This window comes from Balaenoptera musculus, chromosome 18 (genome assembly GCF_009873245.2).
Source record: "Balaenoptera musculus isolate JJ_BM4_2016_0621 chromosome 18, mBalMus1.pri.v3, whole genome shotgun sequence".
NCBI classification, from domain to species: domain Eukaryota; kingdom Metazoa; phylum Chordata; class Mammalia; order Artiodactyla; family Balaenopteridae; genus Balaenoptera; species Balaenoptera musculus.
In genome coordinates this window covers 68,503,653-68,527,722 of record NC_045802.1, presented here as the reverse complement: position 1 = coordinate 68,527,722, position 24,070 = coordinate 68,503,653, and the positions used below count along the sequence as shown (strand labels likewise).

The 24,070-nt window shown below is 37.5% G+C and overlaps 1 protein-coding gene across 1 annotated transcript in view; it reads right to left on the bottom strand.

Moving 5' to 3' along the window:
- Positions 1-1,271: 1,271 nt before the first annotated feature.
- The window catches only part of TM9SF2 (transmembrane 9 superfamily member 2), a 56,655-nt gene continuing 33,856 nt past the window's right edge, over positions 1,272-24,070 (bottom strand). The window contains exons 10-17 of the mRNA XM_036831533.1: positions 21,672-21,804; positions 19,209-19,328; positions 15,983-16,040; positions 12,830-12,989; positions 10,925-11,076; positions 9,585-9,696; positions 5,933-6,104; positions 1,272-1,961 (exon numbers count right to left, since the gene is read on the bottom strand). Coding sequence (XP_036687428.1) covers positions 1,894-1,961; positions 5,933-6,104; positions 9,585-9,696; positions 10,925-11,076; positions 12,830-12,989; positions 15,983-16,040; positions 19,209-19,328; positions 21,672-21,804 — 975 coding nt within the window. The 3' untranslated portion in view covers positions 1,272-1,893. The remainder of the gene's footprint in view (positions 1,962-5,932; positions 6,105-9,584; positions 9,697-10,924; positions 11,077-12,829; positions 12,990-15,982; positions 16,041-19,208; positions 19,329-21,671; positions 21,805-24,070) is intronic.

Sequence of the window (24,070 nt, the reverse complement as noted above, 5' to 3'; positions counted from 1 at the left end):
ATATTGGAAGGGATCTGCTCATTAGTGGTAGAGCAGGGCTGAAACACACACACCCCATCTAACACCTGTGTCCCTTCCACATCACCTCTACTCCCTTTTTACACACAAGCGCACGCACACACACACACACACGGCAGGTTTACAAAGGTGGGTGCACTCCCTCTAGAATGGTCAAAGGTAACCCAATGATGCAACACTGCATTGGTGATGGTCCAAAGCCACTCCCATAGCTCTAGGGAAGCCAGCCTGAACCTCAGCTCCAGTTGTCACTGCCTCCCAGGGTGTGTTTGTCAAAAACACCAGATTCCTGGGCCCCCATCCTGCACAGGTTGACTGCCCAGTTCTCTGATAAATTCATGTAATGGGTCTCAAGGAAGTCATATGAATGGGGGAGGGGGAGAGTCATTTTTGATGGCAGCTAGTTTGTGCAATTACTGATGTGCAATTTACTGGAAGTGTAACTGATTCACACTTTCCCACGGCACTCAGGTGTTCCCAGTCCTTACCATCTGCTTTCTTGATGTCCTGAAAGAAGGTTCTGTGACCTCGGTTCTGCAGCTTCCACAGTTTCTCAACATGTCCCTCCTCAAGGAGTCGGCCAGTTCTCCAAAGCCACATCATCCAAGGCAGAGGAGTCATGGTGGTGATGGCCACTGAGAGGGGACCCTGTGGCAGGGCCCTGGGTCAGCGGCAGAACCATGGGATGGATTCTGAGTCCCCAGCTCCTTCCACCCGAGCACTGCTGAAGCAGGAAACAGGGAACTCTCCACAGTGCGGCTAACCCAGCCCCACCTGCTTAGTTTACTGCCATACATGAGACAGTCCCAGTCAACATGCTGCAACACGGTTATTTCTTAACTCTAGGAAATCCAAATTAAGACAATGTAATCATAAAGAAGAAGAATCGCTAGTCATTGTTAATGTACAGATCATAAAAACTGACTTTTTAAAAAAATAAAAAATACTGTATTTTGAAAAACAGGTAAAAAATATGAAATTCTTAATGGCAATGCAGTAAGGCTCATATTAACTACTATACTTACATAATTTATCTGGCTAGATCTGCATGATTAAAATTTCTGTTACTGCCCAATAGTGAAAAATTTTAGTTTTGTTACAAAGCCCAGGAGACTGGAATTTCATTTAGCTCAAAACTCAGAAAGTATTACATTAGCAAAAATCAGTAAAATCTGACATAATAGTATAAATCATTAAAAACACCACTGGTAAATGGATTTGTATTTACAGAATCTCCATGAATATGCAATGAAGACGTTTTTACAATATTTATTAAGATAAGAATTTTATAAATTGAAAGACTCAGAGGCACATAGTTTAAAAGGCCAATACCATGGGAATAATGACGTCAACACAGGAAAGAAGATATGAACAGTTACAACCAAGACAAGATTTTTTTAAAAGCCACATCCCCCCAATACATATCATACGAATTATCCTTCAAAATTACCATGATAAAAAGTTACTTCCTTCAAAGAAAAATAATTCTTTCCACCTACCAAGCCTAGAAAATCCTATTTACAATGAACTGTCCTGTATTTCATCAGTATTGTTTAATATGGCCTCTTCTACTTTGTCATTAGAGTACTGAAAATTTTATAGCTATTATATTTACAAATGCACATAATATTTAAATTTGCTCTTCACTGAGAACAACTGAAAATATACTTAATCAAATCACAATACAAATGTTTTAGTGTTGATAATACATTCTGTGGAGACAGGTGTATGGGGAGAGGTGTATTTAGAATTATGTTGTTTCTGAAGGATTACTAGGCCAATAAGTCTGATAAAACTCAAGGTAGTCACAAAAACAGGTCTTTGTTGATGAAGAATTTAATTTATTTCTGTTTTAACTGGACACACGGGGCTTCTTCAGTCAACCTTCACCACACTGTATATTTTGGTAACAAACCAAAAGCATGCAAAGAAGCCAATTGTTCCTATAAAAGAAAAAACAAAAATAAATCCCTTTTCAAAGGCAGCTTCATGATTTACACAAAAATACAGGCTTAAAATGATTGGTTCCTTAAAAAAAGCCACAAAACTATAAATCATTACTTAACAGGAATACACCATAGATCCGTGAACTTTTTTGAAAGATACAGAATTCAAGTCAAATTTCTTTCAGAAATTGATAGAAAAAAACTTTTTATGCTATAAGATTACTGAACGCTTTCCGTAATATAGTCTTTTTCTTATTACATGGAAAAGGCTAAAATTGAAGATGAAAAGGATGCCAATTTTACTTTTCTATTTAAGAATATTTTCATTTTTTTTCCCCACGTCTTTTTTGGGAGTATAATCGCTTTACAATGTTGCTGTATAACAAAGTGAATCAGCTATATGTATACATATATCCCCATATCCCCTCCCTCTTGCACCTCCCTCTCACCCTTCCTTAAAAAACTAAAAACAGAACTACCTTACGACCCAGCGCAGCAATACTACTACTGGGTATATACCCTGCGAAAACCATAATTCAAAAAGAGACATGTACCACAATGTCCACTGCAGCACTATTTACAATAGCCAGGACATGGAAGCAACCTAAGTGTCCATCGACAGATGAATGGATAAAGCAGATGTGGTACATATACAATGGAATATTACTCAGCCATAAAAAAGAAATGAAATTGAGTTATTTGTAGTGAGGGGGATGGACCTAGAGTCTGTCATACAGAGTGAAGTAAGTCAGAAAGAATATTTTCTTATCACAAAATGGAAAACTGCCATTTAATTAATTCAACATATGATATGAATGGCTTAAATATCAGAATATCAGATTCACAGAGTAATTAAATGGGGATATTTTCTAAGTACAGTTAGCGGGAATGATCAGTTTTCAAAGCATTACAATAAAATAACTCAAAAAGATTTTACAAAGTGTTGAAAGTGATATGATTAGAATAGTAACAAAGGCACACCCCCTCTGAAATGAGAGGTGGTGTGGTACTGGAGGACAGAGCAGCTCTGTCATGAGCTGTGTGTATCATCTTTGGATTAGACACCTGGACTCTCCAAGCCCATTTCTTTATCTTATTTAAGAGGGATAATTTTATCTGCCCTATCTCCATAGACCGTTATGTAGAGTAAATGAGATGATTCATGAAAAAAATACATGCCTTAATTTTCAGGTATTTTCATCCCTCTACATGCCAAAAAATCTGAATGCTAGACAGGTGACAAAAATGAGGCTCCAAGGAGTTACCTAACTGTCTAATGGCCTGTGGCTGGTAAGAAAGGCCAGAATTCAAATTCACTTTTTCTGACTTCAAGTGTAGCATTCTTATAAACTATACCATGCTTAGATTTACTAAACATAAATTCAGAGACTCTGTTTTAAGAGAATATATTCTAAATTGTGAAACTAACACATTTTTAAAGCTGAGGCATAGCTTTTTTCCCAAGATTACCCCCTGAGAAATAGTCACTAGGTAGGGGTGCAGAAGAATACAGAAGGAGATACATACATGCCCCTTGTGGAAGTTTTATCTTTAAAGTTCCAACAGTTTTCACCATTGTTTTAAATGTAATATAAACAGAAAGTGTTAAAGTAGATTTTCTAAGTCAAGAGACTATACATGGGCCATTACTACAGAAGTTATGAATGTTATTATTCTCACATCATACATGTACCGAGTACCTACTCTGTGCATGTCATGCACACTGCATGTGTTTTGGAGGACACACAAATACACCTTTTGGATATTCAAAGGGTCATTATTAAGACTTGGGAAGAGGTTGGGGTTAATTTCGGAAAAGTAATGGTGAAAACATAAATATATTTAAACAATCTTATGGTTAGCAAGAACTTCAAGATAATAAAAGGTTATTTTAAGATGAGAAAAAACATTTTATCATCATTCTAGCAACCCTAAGAAAGTTAAGTTTATTTTGTTCTTAACAAAATACTTCTAGTATTTTATTTTGTTCTTAACATTGAATAGATATAGTGTACATACTAAAAGTGGCATCTTTCCTTATGTGACAGAACAATTATTTTGTCTTGTATAATAGACTGACTTAAATAAAAGGTGTCAGTTCAGAGTCCTGAAATAAATATGGATATCCCCACTTCAGAAAAATTCAAGACACTGAAAGGGCTCAGCACTCCTATGTAGAGAACCTTTTCCACAAAGTGAAATACACTGAAAGTTACTGGCTTAACTGGTTGATTCAATTTGATGTGGCTCCAGAATTTAGATTACAAAATTTGTTTTACTCTAAATAAGTAAAAATATGACACTTTAAAAATCAAGAACAATAAAGTTCAGGTGATGGTTAAATTATCATTGTAACATATGCCTGGAAAAACAACAAGACATTCACCAAGATCATTATTTTTTGTGTGTAACAAGGAATAAATTACTCTATATATGCATGCATGGACACAGATACAGATGCACAAAAACAGTAATCCTTGTTTCACAGGCTATGACTGTTTTACAGACATTTATTAAGACTTATGGCTATGGACCTAAATCTATCACATAGCATCAAGATATGCACCCCCCAACTTCTACCCCACTATGTCTGACCAATGAATGACCTGCAGTACAGAATTGATGTAAGTGCCTAAAGCTTGTTACATACTGACATAGCAACAGGGGCACTTCAAAACTCTACCTAATTTTCTTAAATGTTAACAGATGAGTAAAAAATAGAAAAGTTCTAATTTTTTAGAAAGTTTTTTTCTGGGACTTCCCTGGAGGTCCAGTGGTTAAGACTCCGTGCTTCCAATGCAGGGGGCACGGGTTTGATCCCTGGTCGGGGAACTAAGATCCCACATGCCGTGCAGCCAAAAATAAATAAAAACTTAAAAAAAAATTTTTTTTTTAAAGTTTTTTTCTTTTTGACTCCTATATTTCCTGACATAGCATGCAACACAATCTTAGATAAAATTTTAGATGTACATTTTTTATGACAAAGAAAGGTCCCCCCAGTCTTTTTTTTTTTTTTTTTTTTGGTGTAGTCCTTCCACAAATGCTGACCAAGCACCCACAGGGCTCTGAGATACAGAAAACTTATCTAGGTGGACAGAGAAGATATACACATAGAAATACCAATATAAAGCACACTGTATCCCATTAGGTACTTGGATTTTAAAGTGGAGATATAAACCTGTAGTGTAAAACTTCTAGAATAAGGGATGTCCTATGATTATCTTTTCTTGATATCATTTATTCTCAATCTCATCTTGACTTCACCGCCTCAATTTCTACTTACTCCTAAACTTAGGTAGTTAGAGCTTTTTATGCTATTTCTGAAATGAGCAGAAGCAAGACTGTTCCATTAAGAGATTAACAGGGGGGGCTTCCCTGGTGGCGCAGTGGTTGAGAATCTGCCTGCCAATGCAGGGGACACGGGTTCTAGCCCTGGTCTGGGAGGATCCCGCATGCCGCGGAGCAACTAGGCCCGTGAGCCACGGTTACTGAGCCTGCGCTCCGCAACAAGAGAGGCCGCGATAGTGAGAGGCCCGCGCACCGCGATGAAGAGTGGCCCCCACTTGCCGCAACTAGAGAAAGCCCTCGCACAGAAACGAAGACCCAACACAGCCATAAATAAATAAATAAATAAAATAAAATAAAAAAAAAAGAGATTAACAGGGGAAAACCTTGAGAACTACTGGTTGAGATGCCCCTGTACTTGCAGCACAACAATGGACCCCGTTTAGTCTCCTCCCCTTAGAGAACGTTCTGTTTTCTCACCTTCGGTTTACTGATATTCACCTCACAGGGAGGCAGACCAAACTATGCTTAGCTGCGCTCAAAACTAAATACAGAAGCACTGAGTAGCACAAGCTTTCATGTAATTGTAATGTGCCTAAGAGCTTGTAATTTGGATGCAAGTTAAAATAATTGTAATCTGCCTAAAAACTTATTAACTAAAAATAACTCGTTCTAATTCTTACCTGTAAAAAGAAAGAAGATCAAAACCATTATCATGGTATAACCAAAGTACAGAATTGTACTTGCTGTTCCTGTGATTTGCAGTTTTGAAAAGAAGTAGTGTATTGCATATATTAAGAAATAAACTGCAGTAAAGCCACTGGTAAGGAATGAACGCCATTGCCAATGATAATCCTGGGTAGAAAAGAAAAAAATGAAAGATCAAGAATTACTTTCCAATTAATAGATAACGTGCAGTAGAATAAAGTTATAAAGCAAACACAGCTAAGTGAAATAGCGCCCCAAGCCTAATTTTTGCTATTGGTTCCAGTCTCTTTCTCACACTGAACTTTGCCAATTTCCCTCCTCACTAAAGGTGCTGAGAAGCACCCTCTAGCTTTGATGGAACTACTTAAAGACTGGCTAAAAACGTGTAGAAAAATCTTAAACAGTTTATGAATAATGAAGCATTAGGCTATATTTTAAAATGTATGTTTCCCAAAAAGAAAAGAAATATACGAAGAGCTTAGTTACATAATTCAAAATTAGTATTACTTATAGTCATCTCTATATTAGGAAGAAGATTATCCTCAAAAAAAAAAACCTGGTTGAAACCCATTTTTAGTTATTACTAACAATTTACATAAGGTAGGTTTTTAAATACAGCTTCTCTTACTTTTACATAAAGTGGCTTACAGCTTAGCAGGAGATCTTCTAAAAGATACTTCACTATCTTACCCTTTGGAATATGTAAAAAATATATATATATTTCAAAAGCACACCAAGATTAGAAAATCCTAAAGAATCCACACACGAAAACTACTACAACTAATAAATGAATTCAGCAAAGTTGCAGGGTACAAGATCAACATGAAAATCAGTGTTTTCATATACTGACAATGAACGATCCAGAAAAGGAAGTTTAAACAATTATTCCATTTACAGCAGCATCCAAAAGAAAAAAATACCTAGGAATAAATTTAACCAAGGAGGTGAAAGATTTGTACACTGAAAACTACAAAACACTGCTAAAAAAAAATTAAAGATGATTTAAATAAATGGAAAGCCATCTGTTTTCACGGATTAGAATACTTAATATTGTTAAGATGGCAACACTCTCCAAAGCAACCTACAGATTCAATGCAATCCCTATCAAAATTCCAACAACCTTCTTAGCAAAAATGAAAAAGCCAATCCTCAGAGTCATATGAAATTGCAAAGGGCCCTAAAGAGCCAACATAATCTTCAAAAAGAAGAACAAGGTTGGAAGACTTACCCTTCCCAATTTCAAAACTTAATACGAAGCCATGGTAATCAAAACAGTGTGGTGTTGGCATAAAAACAGCATATATACCACTGGAACAGAACTGAGACTCCAGAAATAAACCCACACATCTATGGGCCAATGTGTTTTCAACAAGGTTGCCAAGGCCATTTAATGAGGAAAGAATAATTTCTTCAACAAAAGGTGCTGGGAAAACTGGATAGCCACATGCAAAAGAATGAAGTTGGACCCCTAACTAATACCACATACAAAAATTAATTCAAAATGGATCAATGACCTAAAACTATACACTTGGAAGAAAACATGGGGGTAAATCTTCATGACCTTGGATTTAAGCAATGAATTCTTAGAAACAAAAGAAAAAAATAGATAAATCAGACCCTCAAAATTAAAAGTTTGGTGCAAAAGACATCATGAAGAAAGTGAAAAGACAGCCTACAGAATGGGAGAAAAAATTTACAAATCATATATCTGATAAAGGTCTAGTATCCAGAATATAGAAAGAACTCTAACAGTTAAACAAAAAGATAAACAACCCAACTTACAAATGGGCAAAGGAATTAGACATTTCACCAAACAAGATACCCAAGAAAATATGCTCATCATCATTAGTCATTGGGGAAATGAAAATCAAAACCACAATGAGATACCACTTCACACCTTCTAGGATGGCTATAATTTAAAAACCCAGAAAATAGCAGGTATTGGCAAGGATGTAGAGAAACTGGAACACTTGTGCATTGCTAGTAGGAATGTAAAATGGTGCAGCCACTGTGGAAAAAACAGTTTGATGGTTCCTCAAAAAGTTAAACAAAGAATTACCATATGACTCAGCAATACCACTCCAACATATATACCCCAAAGAACTGGAAACAGGTACCCAAATAAATATTTGTACACGAATGTTCATAGCAGCACTATTCACAATAACCAAAAGGTGGAAACAAGCCTAATGTCCATCAATGAATGAATGAATAAACAAACTGGAGTACATCTATCTATGCAATGGAATATTACTCGGCTATAAAAAGGAATGAAGCACTGATACATGCTACAGTGTGATGAACCTTAAAACATTCTGCTAAGTGAAGGAAGCCAGACACAAAAGGTCACACATAATGTATGATTCCATTTACATGAAATACCCAGAACAGATAACTCTGCAGAGACAGAAGCAGATTGGTGGTTGCCAGGGTCTGAAGGGGAGAGAAGAACGGGAAGTAACTACTTAATGGGTACGGGATTTTATTTAGGGTTGATGAAAATATTTTGAGACAGAGACAGTGGGTGCACAACACTGTATATGTAATAAGTGCCACTGAATTGTTCACTTTAAAATGGTTGATTTCATGTTATGTGAACTTAATCTCAATTTTTAAAAAAGCGTCTCAAGTTTAACAAAGTCAGATTTTATCTCCTGTATAGAAAACAACTATAAAAGAATGATTTAACACAATCTAAATCTTTAGAAGTGACCTAAGGACACCAACACACATCACCATGCTGCCAAGTATATAACTCATAACAATGTAATCTCTGAAATGTTTTAATAAATTTTTCCACTTAAAATGTTTATTTTCACTAAATTTTCAGTCTACAAGTGTCTGTATCACAAAAAAAGAATATTAATTTTAAAGTCAGACAGTTAAAGAATAAAAATTCAGCAAAATGTGTTATTCTCAGGAAATTAACATTTTAAAGTTAAGCTCTAAATAAATAAATATACTGAATTAGGATACTATCTTAATTCAATCTTAAAGAAGGCTACATTCGATTTAGGAATACAGGTCAATTTCTACCTTAATAACACATATTTACAGAAATTACTTCAATTACTGTTAAGTCCCCTACATATGAACCTTCAAGTTGAGAACTTTCAAAGATGCGAACGTGCATCTGGTTCCAGCAAGGAACCAGCACCTGTGCCATCAGCGTCAGGCGTGAGTGAAACTGCAGCTTGCCCTCCGTCTCCTACTGCTGACGATCCTTCAGCTCTACCATCTCCCACCAACTCTCCCTCCTCCAGTCAGTAACTCTTCTTGCCTGTTCACTCGATGCCAGTCCTTGTACCCCAATTGTTGTACTGTACTAGTGTACTTTTCAAGGTGCTGTACTGTAAGATTAAAAATGATTTTTTTGTTTTTTATGTATTATTTGTGTGAAAAGTATTATAAACCCATTACAGTACAGTACTATACAGCCGACTGTGTTAGTTGGGTACCTAGGCTAACTTTGTTGGACTTATGAACAAACTGGACTTACGAACGCGCTCCTGAAACAGGACTCGTTCGTATGTAGGGGTCTTACTGTAATAGTATTCAAAGTGGCCTTATGCCAAAATTATAAATACTGTCCACAAATTAACGTAATTGAATATTGCTAATACATACCTCTGCACATAGGTGGAAATAGCAAAGAAGTATAGTTGCTTCAGAACAGGTAATAACCAAAATGATAAACACCAGGAACAGGAAGCCAAACATGTAATACATCTGGTGTGACCTATAATCAAACATACCAAGATGAAGCTATAAATATTTCCTCTTTGACACAGAAAATGACAAAATCTTCTTCTCATTTTTCTTGAACTGAAAATGTTTGCTTTTTCTCCCAACTAATCAAAGACAAATTCTCGTAGATTTAGACAGTGATGGGGCGGGGATGGGGCAGGGGGAGGAAGGATGCAGCAGTGCTATTGGACTCTGCCTTCCTGTTCAGGGAGAACCTGAAACTCTTATTTATTCAAATATGCTTATTAGCCCATCTGTCTACTGGTGAGTCAGACAAATTTGATAAAATTAATGTGAAGACAGAGCCAAACTAAGAAAAGGTTACATTTGGTACATATTGTTTTCTATCATATATGATAAAAATCAGTTGAATTTGGAAAAAACACTAACAGTCAGGAATGAAAGACAAGTTCTAATCACTAAAAAGCTCCAATTTAGTTCTAACAATGCTACCTGGGACCTTGGTACTTTCTGTAACATATGTCAATGCGATCAAATAAGGATCATAATATACTGCAATGTACACACCCTAACAGTGAGGCTCAAAATTGCCACTAGGTGCTTTCCCATTCAAACAAGAAATCAGAGAGTGAAGGGATCTTGGGATAAGACACGACTTTGTAATTTTTTTTTCCCCCCTTTGGCTGTGCCATGCGGCTTGTGGGATCTTAGTTCCCTGGGCCCTCAGCAGTGAAAGTGCAGAGTCCTAACCACTGGACCACCAGGGAATGCCCAAGAAACGACTTTGAAGGCTGTCTAGCTCAACCCTTTCTCCAATGCTGGCTTGAATCCCCTCTATCAAGAGCTCAGAGTATCTTCTCTGAAGCACTACAGATGACTTATTAAAGAGCACAGGTTTGGAGAGATTTAGGTTAATTTTCTGTCATACAGAAAATGTAGCTGTGTGACACAGGCAAATTACTTAACCTCCAAAATCTCATTTTCACCTCTGTAAAATGGCATAATACCCACCTTACAGAGGTCTGAGAATTAAGTAAGAGTAAGAAATAGTAAGCCCTTGATTAATAATAACTTATCACAATTATTCTTTCTCACACTGAAAAGATAAAATAACCTTTTGTCTCTTAAGATTTCCGATAATTGGAGAATGGCTTACATTTATAAGGTATAAATAGTAATCCATATAAACAAAAAGAGAAAGCTAGTACTACATATAATGGGAATGGGAATAAGAGGACTTGACTTAGTCCTTAGCTTACCAAATACTATTCAGAATGAAGAAAAGCTGTATAAAGATGCACCCAAAGGGCAAAATCCCTCCCATGATAATACCAGGTAACGGCTTTGTGTAGAAGGACTGTTCAGGAATTTGACGTGGAATCTGATTGGTTCGAACTGGGTGTTCAATGGCCTTCAGAAAAAAAACAAAAGAAAGGATTCATAATTATATATCTATAATCTAGTACAGAGAGGAAAAAATTCTTCTCTGTACTAGATTATTTGCCTGCTTTTTCTCAGCTTCCATGCTGACACGAATGGCGATACAAGTCTACCTGAGTCATCCAAGTGACGTTTGTATTTAGAAGCAACAAACCAGATACCACCAGGTACAATATTCAGTCTGTCTTCTGGAACAAGCCACCACTGTTTCCAGCAGTGATCCAATGACTAATGGCTTTAGACAAAGTAAGAAACACACAGGAGGAGATAACAGAGTACTCAGAAAATAGTACTTAATAAAAAGGTAGAGTTAGGTTTTTCCTTTTAATTACATACTTGCTGTAAGAAATCAGCTGCTTCTGAAACTGTGGTCAATGTATTTTTTTGGAGATGGACAATGTCATCTTTATTAAAATTGCTCAATTTTACTAAGACTTAAGAACACGAAGAAGATAATAAATGGCTCTATGAAGCTTTATAATCCTAAGTTATTGGTGATGTTCTCAATTATTCTCTCTTTCGTAACACATTATATGGTAGTATAAAAACAAATGGAACCTAAAGTACCTAAACAGTTACATAAGAGGAAAAAAGAGTACATATGTAGAAATTCATTTCCTTGCAAAAAAGTTCAAAAACATACTTCTATAGTTTTTGTGATGACATATCAAAATTTAAAACTTGATATTCTCATTGAGATTATACTCCTGTGGACTAGATTATTTTACATGTAGGTATATGTGTATATAGGCAGAGAACCACTAAATCGTTCTTCAATTTTTATATTTTTAGAATTTTAAGTACTTAATCTATGTAATTAAAAAAAATTTCAAACCATATCAGTTTACTACTTATGCTATATAGATTTTAAGTCATAAGTTAAACAAAATGCCAAAGAACTGAAAAATCTTTTAGTAGCCTGGCATGGTAGGTGCAGTGGAGACTCTGAAGTCTCTTAAAAGTCAAGGTAGATAAGTTTCTTCCAGGGTTTTTTCAGGTCCCCTCACAAAGTGTACTACACTACGTAATTTCTCTTAACCTTGTGGAGATACTTTCAGAGGAGAGCAAAGATAGTGAAGTGGAATTAGAGGAGGACACTGAAGAATTCTCATTTTCCTCTTAGCCTGAGGGTAGAAAGGGGGCAGCAGAGGTGGAGACTGAAAGACTGAGGAACTGAGACTTGATTATATTATTTCTTAAAATCAAATATTAGCAGGTAAGCATAAAAAATTTATTCCAAAGCTACATTTTAAAAAAATTGCTACTCTTACTGTATAGTCACTTTTGTTACAGCTTCACTTCCTAACCCATACTCAGTTTTACCCAGTTTACTTAGTTAAGTAATATAGATTAGAAACACTTATGGCTAAGAAAAAAATGCATGTACTTTTTAGATTAAAAAAAAGTAATAATTTATTTTTAAATATATTCAAATTTTTCATTAAATTAGCATTTCACTTCCTATTAATCCATTTTAGTTTCCATTTCCATTTACTTACAAAACTTTGAAATCTAAGTTTACATCCATAACCTCTCTCTACCACACTCTTCTGAGTACTATTTTAAGAATGACTGCAATCAAACTAGGAAGTCATCAATTTTCTATGAAATCCAGATCCCACAGGACTAGTTTGTATCTTTTAGATACCTATGTCTTTTAAGGTGGCATATGCTAATTTCCACAGTTGAGATTCATTTGAATAAGTTAACACCTATAAACTTACATTCTTCTTAAAACCAAAGTATGCACCAATAAATGTTAGAGGCACAGATATGCAGAACCAAAGAGCCAATATGGCAACCAACGTCCCAAAAGGAATAGCTGCTGAAGATCCTTCTCCCCAGAGAATCAGATTCATTATAAAGAAGTCAGCAAACACAATCCTGAAAGACACAATAGGTTTTTGGGTAAAACCTGAGGTGGAAGCAAAATGATATAGTAGCAATCATATGTAGTTAATATCATGATTTCTGTGTTACACACAAGGAAAGTGGAACTGCTGAGTCAAAGGGTATGTGAATTTAAAACTTTAGTAGAAACTGCCAAATTGCTCTTCAGATTGGTTTTGCCTGGCTTGAATTCCTATCAGCAGCTTATGAAATTTACCTCTTTCCATATTTTCATCATGCTTGGGATTGTTAACTTTGTTGTTTTAATTTGCATTTCCTATTGACAACTGCAGCTGAGCATCCTTGTGTCTGTTGGCTTTCTAGGTTTTACCTTTGGTGACTTGCTGGTTATATTCACTGCTCATTTTTCATTTGGGTCGCAGGGCTTTTGCAAAGTCACATATGTGAGTTATTTATATACTCCAGCAAATAACTCCTTGTTAAATACCTTTCTCCTAGTTTATGACTTTTAAGAACCCAAACATATGAATGTGTGTACTTCGTCCCTTTCAGTCATTCTTCTATGAGTACATTTTTAAAACATGGCTGTAATAATACTATAATCACTTCTGTATACCCCCCCGCCACACACAGTTTTTAATGTTATCAAAGTGATCAATTTTTTCCTTTACCTTTTGTGTAACTTAAGAAAGCCTTTCCTAACCCGGGCTCGTAAAAACACTCTTCTAAATTTTTGTCTAACTGTTACACCCGTTATATTTAGGTTTTAATCCACCTGGAACTGATTTCATGTGTGTGAGGTAAGAAGAGAATTTTTCTCCCTTCATGTGGACAATCAATTGTCCCAGCATCATTTTACATTGTTCCTCTGGTTGGTGATGCCACGTCTAGCATGCTTCTGTGTATACATGGTCTACTTCTCTGTTCTCTGTCCTGGCAGCCATAGGACCTCTCCAAATGCCTTTGCAATACTTGGTCTTCTCCTCAGGTAATACGGTGAATTTGTATGTATCTCTAACAAGCTTTGTAGACTTGTCATATGGACTGTCCCTATTTTGAGAAGTTACTTCAGGTGTTGCAAAGTTTTTCTGTTGCTAATACTCCTGTGAATACAGTCTTTTCCCCATACAACTACCACTTCCATTAAGATGTTTCACTTGCTACTGGTGGTATTCATAATCTTGAAATATTAGCTGATATCTAGCCATTTTGCCAAACTCTTTTACTAATTCTACAAGTTTATAGCTCAAATTTATGTTCTCTGTATACAAATTATGTCACCAATAAATAATAATATAATCTCCACCTTTTTGTTTCATGTCTTAATGTAACTAGAACTTAAATAACTGAAGCCCTAAAAGTGATTTATGAAAATGTCTCTAGTGTTTCATCATTAAATGATGTTGGTTTTGAATTAGACATGAGATTTTTATTAATAGAAGGGAGCATTTCTCTCTCCATTAAATTCTTTTTAAATCTGGAAACAATCTTTAATATTATCAAATGCCATTTTGCTGTGCCTACTGCAATAATTATATGCAGGTGCTTATTTATAAAAAAAATTTTATGAATTGATTTCATATTATCAAATGATCCTTCTTTTCCTAGATGAACACCAATTCCCTGTGCCCTGGGGACTTGGGTTCTTGGCTCTTCTCCTTCTCTCTACTTACCTCATCATCCCCTGGTGAACACCTGTTTTTAAGGGTGGGATGAAGATGATAAATCAGAGAAGGTCTGATCAGAGATGTAAAAAAGTAGCATAGGATAATTTCTGTGACGGCAAAAAAGGAAGGAGTTTCAAGGAAAAGGTATTCCAATGTTACACAACGTAAAGAGGTAAAGACAGGGAAAATGGTTTCTAGATTTGAAAATGGGAACATCTTTGGTAACCTTAGACACATGTTCACTAAAGTGATGCGGGAAAAAGATTATGTGGGTTTACAATGTAAATATATGCTAAAAAATCAGAGTAAGGGAGTATAGACTATTTCTTCAAGGCATTTTGTTGAAAATTGAAAAGAAATAAAGACAGTAGACTAGAAGATGCTTATAGGAAGCTCTTTTTAGAATATGGGAAACGTAAGCATATTTGTAGGAAGAGATGAAACACATGACCAGAACACAGAGAAAGCGAGAAATGGATTATGTCAGAGATTGGGGGGATGTTTGAAAGGCAAGATTCCAAAGGAAATTGTGGCTGACAGTCTTGGTAAGGAGGGGCACTTCTTCAACTGACAGCAGAGGTAAAGAAGACAAAGGATATGGCTTGAGGAAAGCATAAAAATCTGAATAGAACATGAATGGCTGAGAGGCACGTGAATCTTCAATGGAGGTGAAAATCTGAGACTATTTAACCCAATCATGTATAAAAATGCCAGCTATTCTTTCATTTCTGGCCTGCAAATGGAACAGTCTTGGCTTCAAGATTTAACCCTTGGCCTACTTTATTGCTGCTGATTATTCAGAGGCCAGTTCTTGCCCTCCATTAATCTGTGAGCGGGGGATAAACTGGGTTCTATTTCTAGGACCAGACACACATCAGATACTTGATATCAGAAGCTATCTTCCAAAGCACCACAGATGTTCTGTTTTTTTATGTTGGTGGTTGTTTTTTTCATTTTTGGTATATGTTACTCTAATCTAATTAATGGAATATGCTTAAAAGTAGCTATACTTATGATAAAAATCCGAAAATGTATGCCTGCCTGAACGATCTTCAGGTGAGGATTCATTTCTGTGATTAGGTCAAAAACTTTATATGCAGCCTTACATGACAATATGCCAGACTAAGAAACAGACTTTTAAGAAAAGGAATATAAAAACTTCTCATGTCTAAAGGTACCCTTTCCAGATAAGACATGTAGTTGCCATTCTGCAAATGTTTATTAAATATTCACTTTTTAAAAATTAAATTCATTTTCTTGGGTACATAGAGACAGAAAAAGATTAGACTTACAGGACAGAAATTCTGGGAACTAAAATATGACTATGTCAAGCAAGTTATTATTGAAAAATTCACTTACCCAGGACAAAGAAATGATGTTAATAAAACGTTTGTTTTCCACTTCTCACCTCCAAAGGCTGCAGAAGAAAACAAAAGTGGCATTAACATAAAGATTTTTCTTCAAAGCAAACCAAATATCCATACCTCAGGTCTCGTATTGGACAAATTAACAGACAGCACTGGGTGCCTATTCCTAGAAAATGACACTAGCAAATGTCCTAATACTCCCTAATCAAATGATCCAAATCAGAGATGCATATCACAGGACTGCCCTGGATAAGTCCCGCTCTAAAGATTGTTTCAGCATAAAATAAATCTAGTGTCAAAGGAAAGTCATCCAAACCAGTTTTTCTTTTCTAATCTTTCTTTTAAACTTCAAAACAAAACAAACCCTTAAATTCTAACCCAGTTTTAATTAATGGGACTAGATGGAAAAAGGGTGCACTGCAGATTCTCGTTTATCTTGAGGTCAGTTTCAGAATTCGTTATAAAACTAGGAACCCTCAAGCCTGACATGCAACACACTTCAATGTCCATAGTAGGTCTGAGTCTCCAGGATGCCTCCAGCACTGTAGTTTCAGGTAGGCCGTGGGTGGCGGTGGGGAGACCAGTGTGTAGGATCAGGTGACCAAGAAGAGTAGACGGGTTACGGCCACTCGACAGAACAAATTTACTTACAAACTTTTTACTCTCCTTTGCCCCTCTCTAAATTTTTTCCCCACTTTATTTTATTTTACTTTTTAAAAATTTATTTATTTTTTATTTTATTTATTTTTGGCTGCGTTGGGTCTTCGTTGCTGCGCGTGGGGGCTACTCTTCGTTGCGGTATGCGGGCTACTCATTGCGGTGGCATCTCGTTGCAGAGCACGGGCTCTAGGCGCGGGCTTCAGCAGTTGTGGATCGCGGGCTCTAGAGCGCAGGCTCAGTAGTTGTGGCGCACGGGCTTAGTTGCTCCGCGGCATGTGGGATCTTCCCGGACTAGGGCTTGAACCCATGTCCCCTGAATTAGCAGGCAGATTCTTAACCACTGTGCCACCAGGGAAGCCCTCCCCACTTTAAAAAAACAATTAAAAACTTAAGTCTCTAGACTAAAAAAAAAAAATGAAAATACTCCTCTGCTCCTAGTTTAAAAGTTGGAGATAAAACCAGCTGAGATCTGAAAACCGCTTTGATTTTTAAAAAAAGTTTTAACAACTTATAAGCAAGTTTAAGTACCTCTTGCCCTAAAAGAAAACAACAAATTATATATATATGATTTGAATTCACAGCATTACTGATAGGCTATTGTGAAATTATGAATTTCGGGTTTAATACAACTCTACTCAAAATCCTAATATATTTTTTGAAACATTAAAAATGCTTCTATAAAATGAAGCATGTTTTGACTAGGGCCACGTGACAGTGTCTCTCAGAATGTTCTGCCTGATTAATCTGCAGCTAGGAGAAATGAAGGACGGAGAGAAGATGAAGGGGAGGTGTGTCTGTCGGGCAGAGAGTATGGATCAGAGCTCAAGCAGAGGGAACAGCATGTGGGAAGGCAGGTGCACAGGCTGACTGAGGAACTCAAAGAAACCCAGCGCACAGCAACAGTGAGAAAGGGGGAGCAGGCAGGGGTCCAAGTGTACCTCACATGTGTTAAAATACATCTGACCACCCTAATCCTATGTCTATTAGTAATGAATGAAAGAAAAAAAGAACTCTGACAAAATTCACAGAAATTAAACACACTCACACACACATACATGAATATAGAACTTCACATACTCTATGCATCTAGCAAAGTCTAATATTTCTATTTGGGGTTGAGTCTAGCCAACCACACCTTAAGGCCACCTGTGTAACCCTACCATGTTTTAGGGTTATTCCCTAAACCTTATGCCTATCAGAAGACCTTGGGCAACCCTAGCCCTGCGTCAGCATCTCCCTGGCATTTAAATTCACAGATTACCTACGGGACCGTCTCAACGGGACGACAGGATTCCTGAGCAGGACCCCGGCAAAGCTGCTTTCTAAGTCATCTAATCATATCCCCATCCTTACTCTGTGGCTCTGATCGTTTTTTTCACTGAACTTTATTTTACTTCTGGAAAGCAAGAATACAAGAGAATGCAACAAATCATGCTACAAAAGTAACTCACTTCAGGGCTCTTTAAAACAGTGAGATCTTAATTTACTTTAAGTACAGTTTACTTTTATAAATATTAAACTGATGTAAGTACGACCTCTCTCATATAAGGTATTCCTGTATATACTACTTGTCGGTTTTTTTTTTTAAAGTAGAGGGAAGGATTTTTAATTAATTAATTTTTTTATTTTTGGCTGTGTTGGGTCTTCGTTTCGTGAGAGGGCTTTCTCTAGTTGCGGCAAGCGGGGGCCACTCTTCATTGCGGTGCGCGGGCCTCTCACTATCGCGGCCTCTCTTGTTGCGGAGCACAGGCTCCAGACGCGCAGGCTCAGTAGTTGTGGCTCACGGGCCTAGTTGCTCCGCGGCATGTGGGATCTTCCCAGAACAGGGCTCGAACCCGTGTCCCCTGCATTAGCAGGCAGATTCTCAACCACTGCGCCACCAGGGAAGCCCCTACTTGTTGTTTTTTAAAACTTATTTATTTTTGGCTGCACTGGGTCTTCATTGCTGTGCCGCGGGCTTTCTCTACTTGCAGTGAGCGGGCTTCTCACCGCAGTGGCTTCTCTTGTTGCAGAGCACGGGCTCTAGGCGCACAGGGTCAGTAGTTGTGGCGCACGGGCTTAGCTGCTCCGCGGCATGTGGGATCTTCCCGGACCAGGGCTCGAACCTGTGTCCCCTGCACTGGCAGGCGGATTCTTAACCACCGCACCACCAGGCGGATTCTTAACCACTGCACCACCAGGGAAGCCCTATACTACTTGTTTTAATGAATAAATCAGTGATACTCACTCGTACACTTTTTCCTTTATTAGTCTAAATATGTTTCTATGAATGTAGCAAATCTAAGTTGTTCAGCCAAACCTGTGATGTCAAAACTTAAGAAGGAGAGATGGGATGATGGATAAGCAGCGCCCAAATTTGTTTAACCCACTGTTTAAAGCATGTTTGAACGAGCAAATCTAGGGACAGTCATCCCCTTCACAAGCTTCATGAAATAAGGATACACACCTATAACACGTATTGTTTAAAGAGCATCAACTACCAGACACAAAGGCCCAGACAACTGATGTAGCGGGTTAGACTCCTGATCTGAACACGCAGCAGGGCGGCTTTTACTTACACTTATAGAACCTGGCAGCGACGCAGCCTGCAGGAGTGCCCAGCAGCACCCACAAGACCACAGCACAGGTCATCAGCGCTCCTCTGTTGGCAGGTGACAAAAATCCCAGGCAAGCAAAAACTAAAAAGTAAAGTTATGAATTTCATTATGGTTTCCTTTGAAGTGATAGAAGACCCCTCTCATTTTTTAAACAATAAACTAAATACAACTTCATGAAAATACGCTCTCTTACCAGGCAACCACACTGAAACTTAGTAATGTTTAAGGCACTGTATCTATAGGATCACACATAAAGCAAGCTCCAATTTGGAAGTTTCCTGTCAGGGTCCATAAGACCCCACCTTTCCTGTTATCCGTGGAGGCTCGCTGGATGCTCATGAGTGCTTTCAGCTCTTCTGAGATTCAAGTACAGCTTTTAAAATTAACATCAATAAAAAATATTCCCACTATAAAATATTCTCACTTTTTGTTCCTTGTAAAAACAATACTGAGTCCTCTGGGGTGAAAAAAACCTTATAACATTAAAACATAAAGAGATAAGACAGAATCTAATCAAAGAACAAAACAGGGGAAAAAAGATTTCATAGTACTATTCGCTTTGTGAACACAAGTTACTGAAGGGCTTGGTCAATGACTTGGGAAATTCTGGTTCCTACCCTTATTCAGCTAGTTCGTTTTATTTGTTCTTCCCTATATAACCCTCCCAACTAATAAGAAAAGAAGTACTATCTTATATTTACAGCAATTCCTAGCTTTAAACTGCAAGTCAGAAGTTATGGTTTTCTCAGAAAGAAATCCAAGAACAGATGCAGGTGGCTTTCTAATCCCAGGAGCACCAAAGTTCCCAGTGTTTCCCCTGGGTGCACACAGCCAAGCACACACCACTGCACACCCTCTGATCAGCACCAACTGAAGAGGAGAAGCTCACGATCGATGACAGGAAACCAGACAGGGTAACTTTAGACGGTCTACTGGAATATCAGCTAAGGTGCACCCCCCACCCCCAATTCCTCCCAGGCCTGAGAAATGGATTGTTCTGAAGCAAAACAGTCCATATTCGAGCAGTAAAGGGAAACAATCCCTATCATTTTCTAACCTAGGCTCTCTGAAACGTTCCTTCCTTACAAGTTCACTTTCTAGCTGACCCCAACAAAGATCGGAGAGGGGCAGAAGGCAGCTCTCAATAAAATTTTAAAGCAGAATTTCACCCTCAAGCATCCATTCTGCTCTAACGCCACCTCAGCTCTCTGGGGATTCCGTGCAATCGCCTGTGTCCAAACCTCTTTCATGACCCGTTTTCCCAACGTACCCTCTTCAGTGTAAAATATACTTACAAATGCTAGTCTCACCCATCACACCGGCATCTCCTTATGTAAGTTGTTAGTAGATAAATATGTTCTAGTTAGTCTTCAAACAGAGCCGAAAGGTGCAAATCAGTAAACCCCAAACTTATTCAGGTGCCAGACATCTGGCATTGATAATTCTCTTCCCAAACATTTATGTGGTTAATTGCATCATAAAAACTTAGAACAATTTTACTAGCAGAAAATGATTATAGTATTAGGCATTTAATATGCAATCAAACATAAGAACAAATGTTTGCTAAAAAAAATTATTGAAAGGTCAGTGGTTTCTGAATTCTTCTAGTAACATTCACGTGCTACTGTTCATCAGTAGCACGCAACAATAAAGGAAACATGGGGAAATGAATGCATAATTCAGAAAATTCTTTTCATAAACATTTTTTTCTCTTGTAACTAGGAAAACTGAAAGACCATGGCATTAATATATTTCCAGAGAATAGTCTCGGAGCCACTCCAGCAGCTGATGAACACCTCTAAGGGATTTCTATTTTTAAAAAAAGAGAAGAAAAAGATTGTCCTAATTGACAAAACCTTAATAAAATTTCTGAAGATTTTCAGGTGGCACAAGGAAGAGAGACTTTTTGTGTAGGAAGATCTTTCCTGAACATCGCTAGAGAAAGAAAGAGGTCTTGCTTCCTAAATCCTGCCAAGGTGGAAAGGTCTACAAAGAGCTTCCTGTCCCATCCCCTTCTTCTTTCTCTCTCAGTGGAAGCCAAGAAATCTTACGCTCTGGTGGGACAGGACAGTCAACCTGCGTGACCCTGCTGCCAGGCTGCCCAGACTCAGACCCAGATGGTCTCTGAGGATCTAGTCATCTGCAGCCCAGATGGTCTCTGAGGATCTAGTCACCTGCAGCTGCAGTGCTCCCACAACAAAGGCCCGGTCTCTATGCGGCTGTGAGGGAGACATGAAGAGTCAACTTCTGGCACAGCGAACCTTGCCCCAGGTCACTTACGGCCAAAGATTCTGAGAACCAGATTCTGAGAACCAAAGGGACTCTCAGAAACAACCGAGCCTAGCTACAACTTAGGAAAACTGGATTTCAAATAATTATTTAGAGAAAGTAATTTCTACTTTGTAATTTTCACGGAACACTTACACAGAGTCACGAAAGTCATAATTAAAATCTGTGTCCCTGATCCCAGGAAGACTGACAGCAGCATCCCTTTTCTTGGAGGACGGAATATATCACCATGAACTAGCTTCCAGCCAAATTCTTCCTGGGCATCCTCCTAAAAAGGGAATAAAGTCGTTTAAGTGCCATGTGGTATCACCAAGAAAACTAGACAGTTTGTTCACTGTTGAATATGCGGATATGGAAATTAAAAAAAAAAACCTTACAAATGTTAGTATTTATTTCAGTTTTGAAGTATAAAGCTTGACTCATGGAGCTTTATAGCTTTCTTGAATTATTTTGAAAGGAATGTTGTGTGTTAAGGTCTATAAATATAGTTACTGAGAAACTTTAAGAAGAAACACAAAGATAATGTGATACCTAGTTCTAGTCTAATAAGTCAAGCTTTATGATCCAATTTGATGGCGATTTTAAGTCATACTCTATAGTCTTCTTTTTTTTTTTTTTTTTTTTTTATAGTCTTCTTAACCTACACTTACTAATCTCCAAAACAAGCAAATGGTATTAGGTCTCATAGCTACTTTGCTTGTATAGTAGGCTTGGCTGTGAAAATATTAATAAGCTTGTGTCACCAGCCCAAACTGCTCCCCTATGTCCAGACACACATACACACCTGCCTAATCAACAGCTCCACTGGGTTGTTTAATGGACACCTTGAACAGAGTTATCCACAGTGGAAGTGATTCTCTCTCCCCGCCTCTGCCTGCTCTACCTGCACTCTCCCTCAGTAGATAAAAGCTCTATCCTTCCAGTTGCTCAATCCCCAAAACCTTAGAGTCATCCTTGATGCCTCCTTTTGTTTTTTTCACACTTCACATACAATCCTTTAACAATTCTTACAGTTCTAGCTCTAAAATATATCCACAGGATCCACCACTAGCCCCTGGTTCAAACCATCCCTTCTCACCTGGCTCTCACGGACTTCACTAAACTAGTCTCTGTTTCTGCCCTTGTCTCCATTCCGTTGATTCTCAATACAGAACCAGAAAGATCCTTTTAACTAATCGGGTGGTTCAGACCAGAAGCGTGGGGTCATTCACTGGCTTCTCTCCCTCTTCCACCCTTTCCACAGTCAACTGGTCGATCAGAATTCCATCCCACCTCCTGAACACCCTCTGTATCTATCTCCCCACTTCCCTACTTCTTCCCTGCCACCATCCCCTATCTCTGCGAACTCTCTAACAGCCTCCTGACTGGTTTCTGTGCCTCCAGTCTTGCCCGGCTCCAAACGATTCTCCACATAATGTTCAAAGTGATTTTCCTAAAACATGAATCTGGCTATGTCACTGCTGTTTAATATTCTTCAACAGCTTCTCAATGACCTTCAGAATGCACAGCTTAGAAGCCCTTCAAAATTTGGTCCCTGGTATTTTTTAAGCCTCCTCACTTAACATTTCATCCAGGGTACATCTGTATCCCTCCCCCAAATTCCCAATCAAATTTCTATCTTTGCGAGCAGTAGACAAAATTTTAAAAATAACATTCTAGTATTTCATAGTTTCACATTTTCATTTAGATCATTAATCATTTCAATATAAGCAATAAAGTCGGAATCTACCTTATTTTTTTCTAGATGGCCACCCCCCTAATCCAAAAGTATTCATCAAATCTATTTTTTCTTTGTTGATACGCTTTTGTTAACCTCCAAATTTAGACTCATTATTATTATATATAGAAAATACTTACTTGGAATTTCTTTGTTCACCAATCCTCCTAAATCTCTCTTTAGGATTGTTATTTATTTATTTTCTACTAAAGTATTTCTATAGTAATTCCTTCAGGTCTGATAGACTGATTCACTGCTAAAGTATTTCTACAGACATTCCTTCAAGTGAAGGTCTGTTTGTGGTCAACTGGTTTTGTTAGTCTGAAAAAGGTATTTCATCTTCATTTTTGAAAGACAGCATCTCTGAGTACATGATTCTATGTAAATAGTTAATTTCTCTCACTGCTAATTTAAAAATACTATGTTTTGAGCTTCCATGGCCAATTTAATTGTTTTTCCTTTGCAGATGCTCACTCTTTTTCCCCTCTGGCTGATTCTAAGATCTCTTTTCTCTGGTGTTCTATGGTTTTGCCCAGTTGATCTAGGTGTGGATTTCATTTTATTTATTATACTTTGGATACATTGCGCATCCTTTATCTATGGATTCTTACCTTTCATCTGTGCTGGAAAATCGTAGCTGTTACTTTTTCATATATCTTATACTCTGTAATTAATAATCTTAACATCTGAAATCTTTGGGACCTGGTGTAAATTTGTTGTTTATTGTAAATTTTTGTGAATTTCTGATTAATAGATCATACTTTATTGACCTTAAATGGGGGGAATCCTGCAAATCCAAATTTGAGAGACTTTCCTT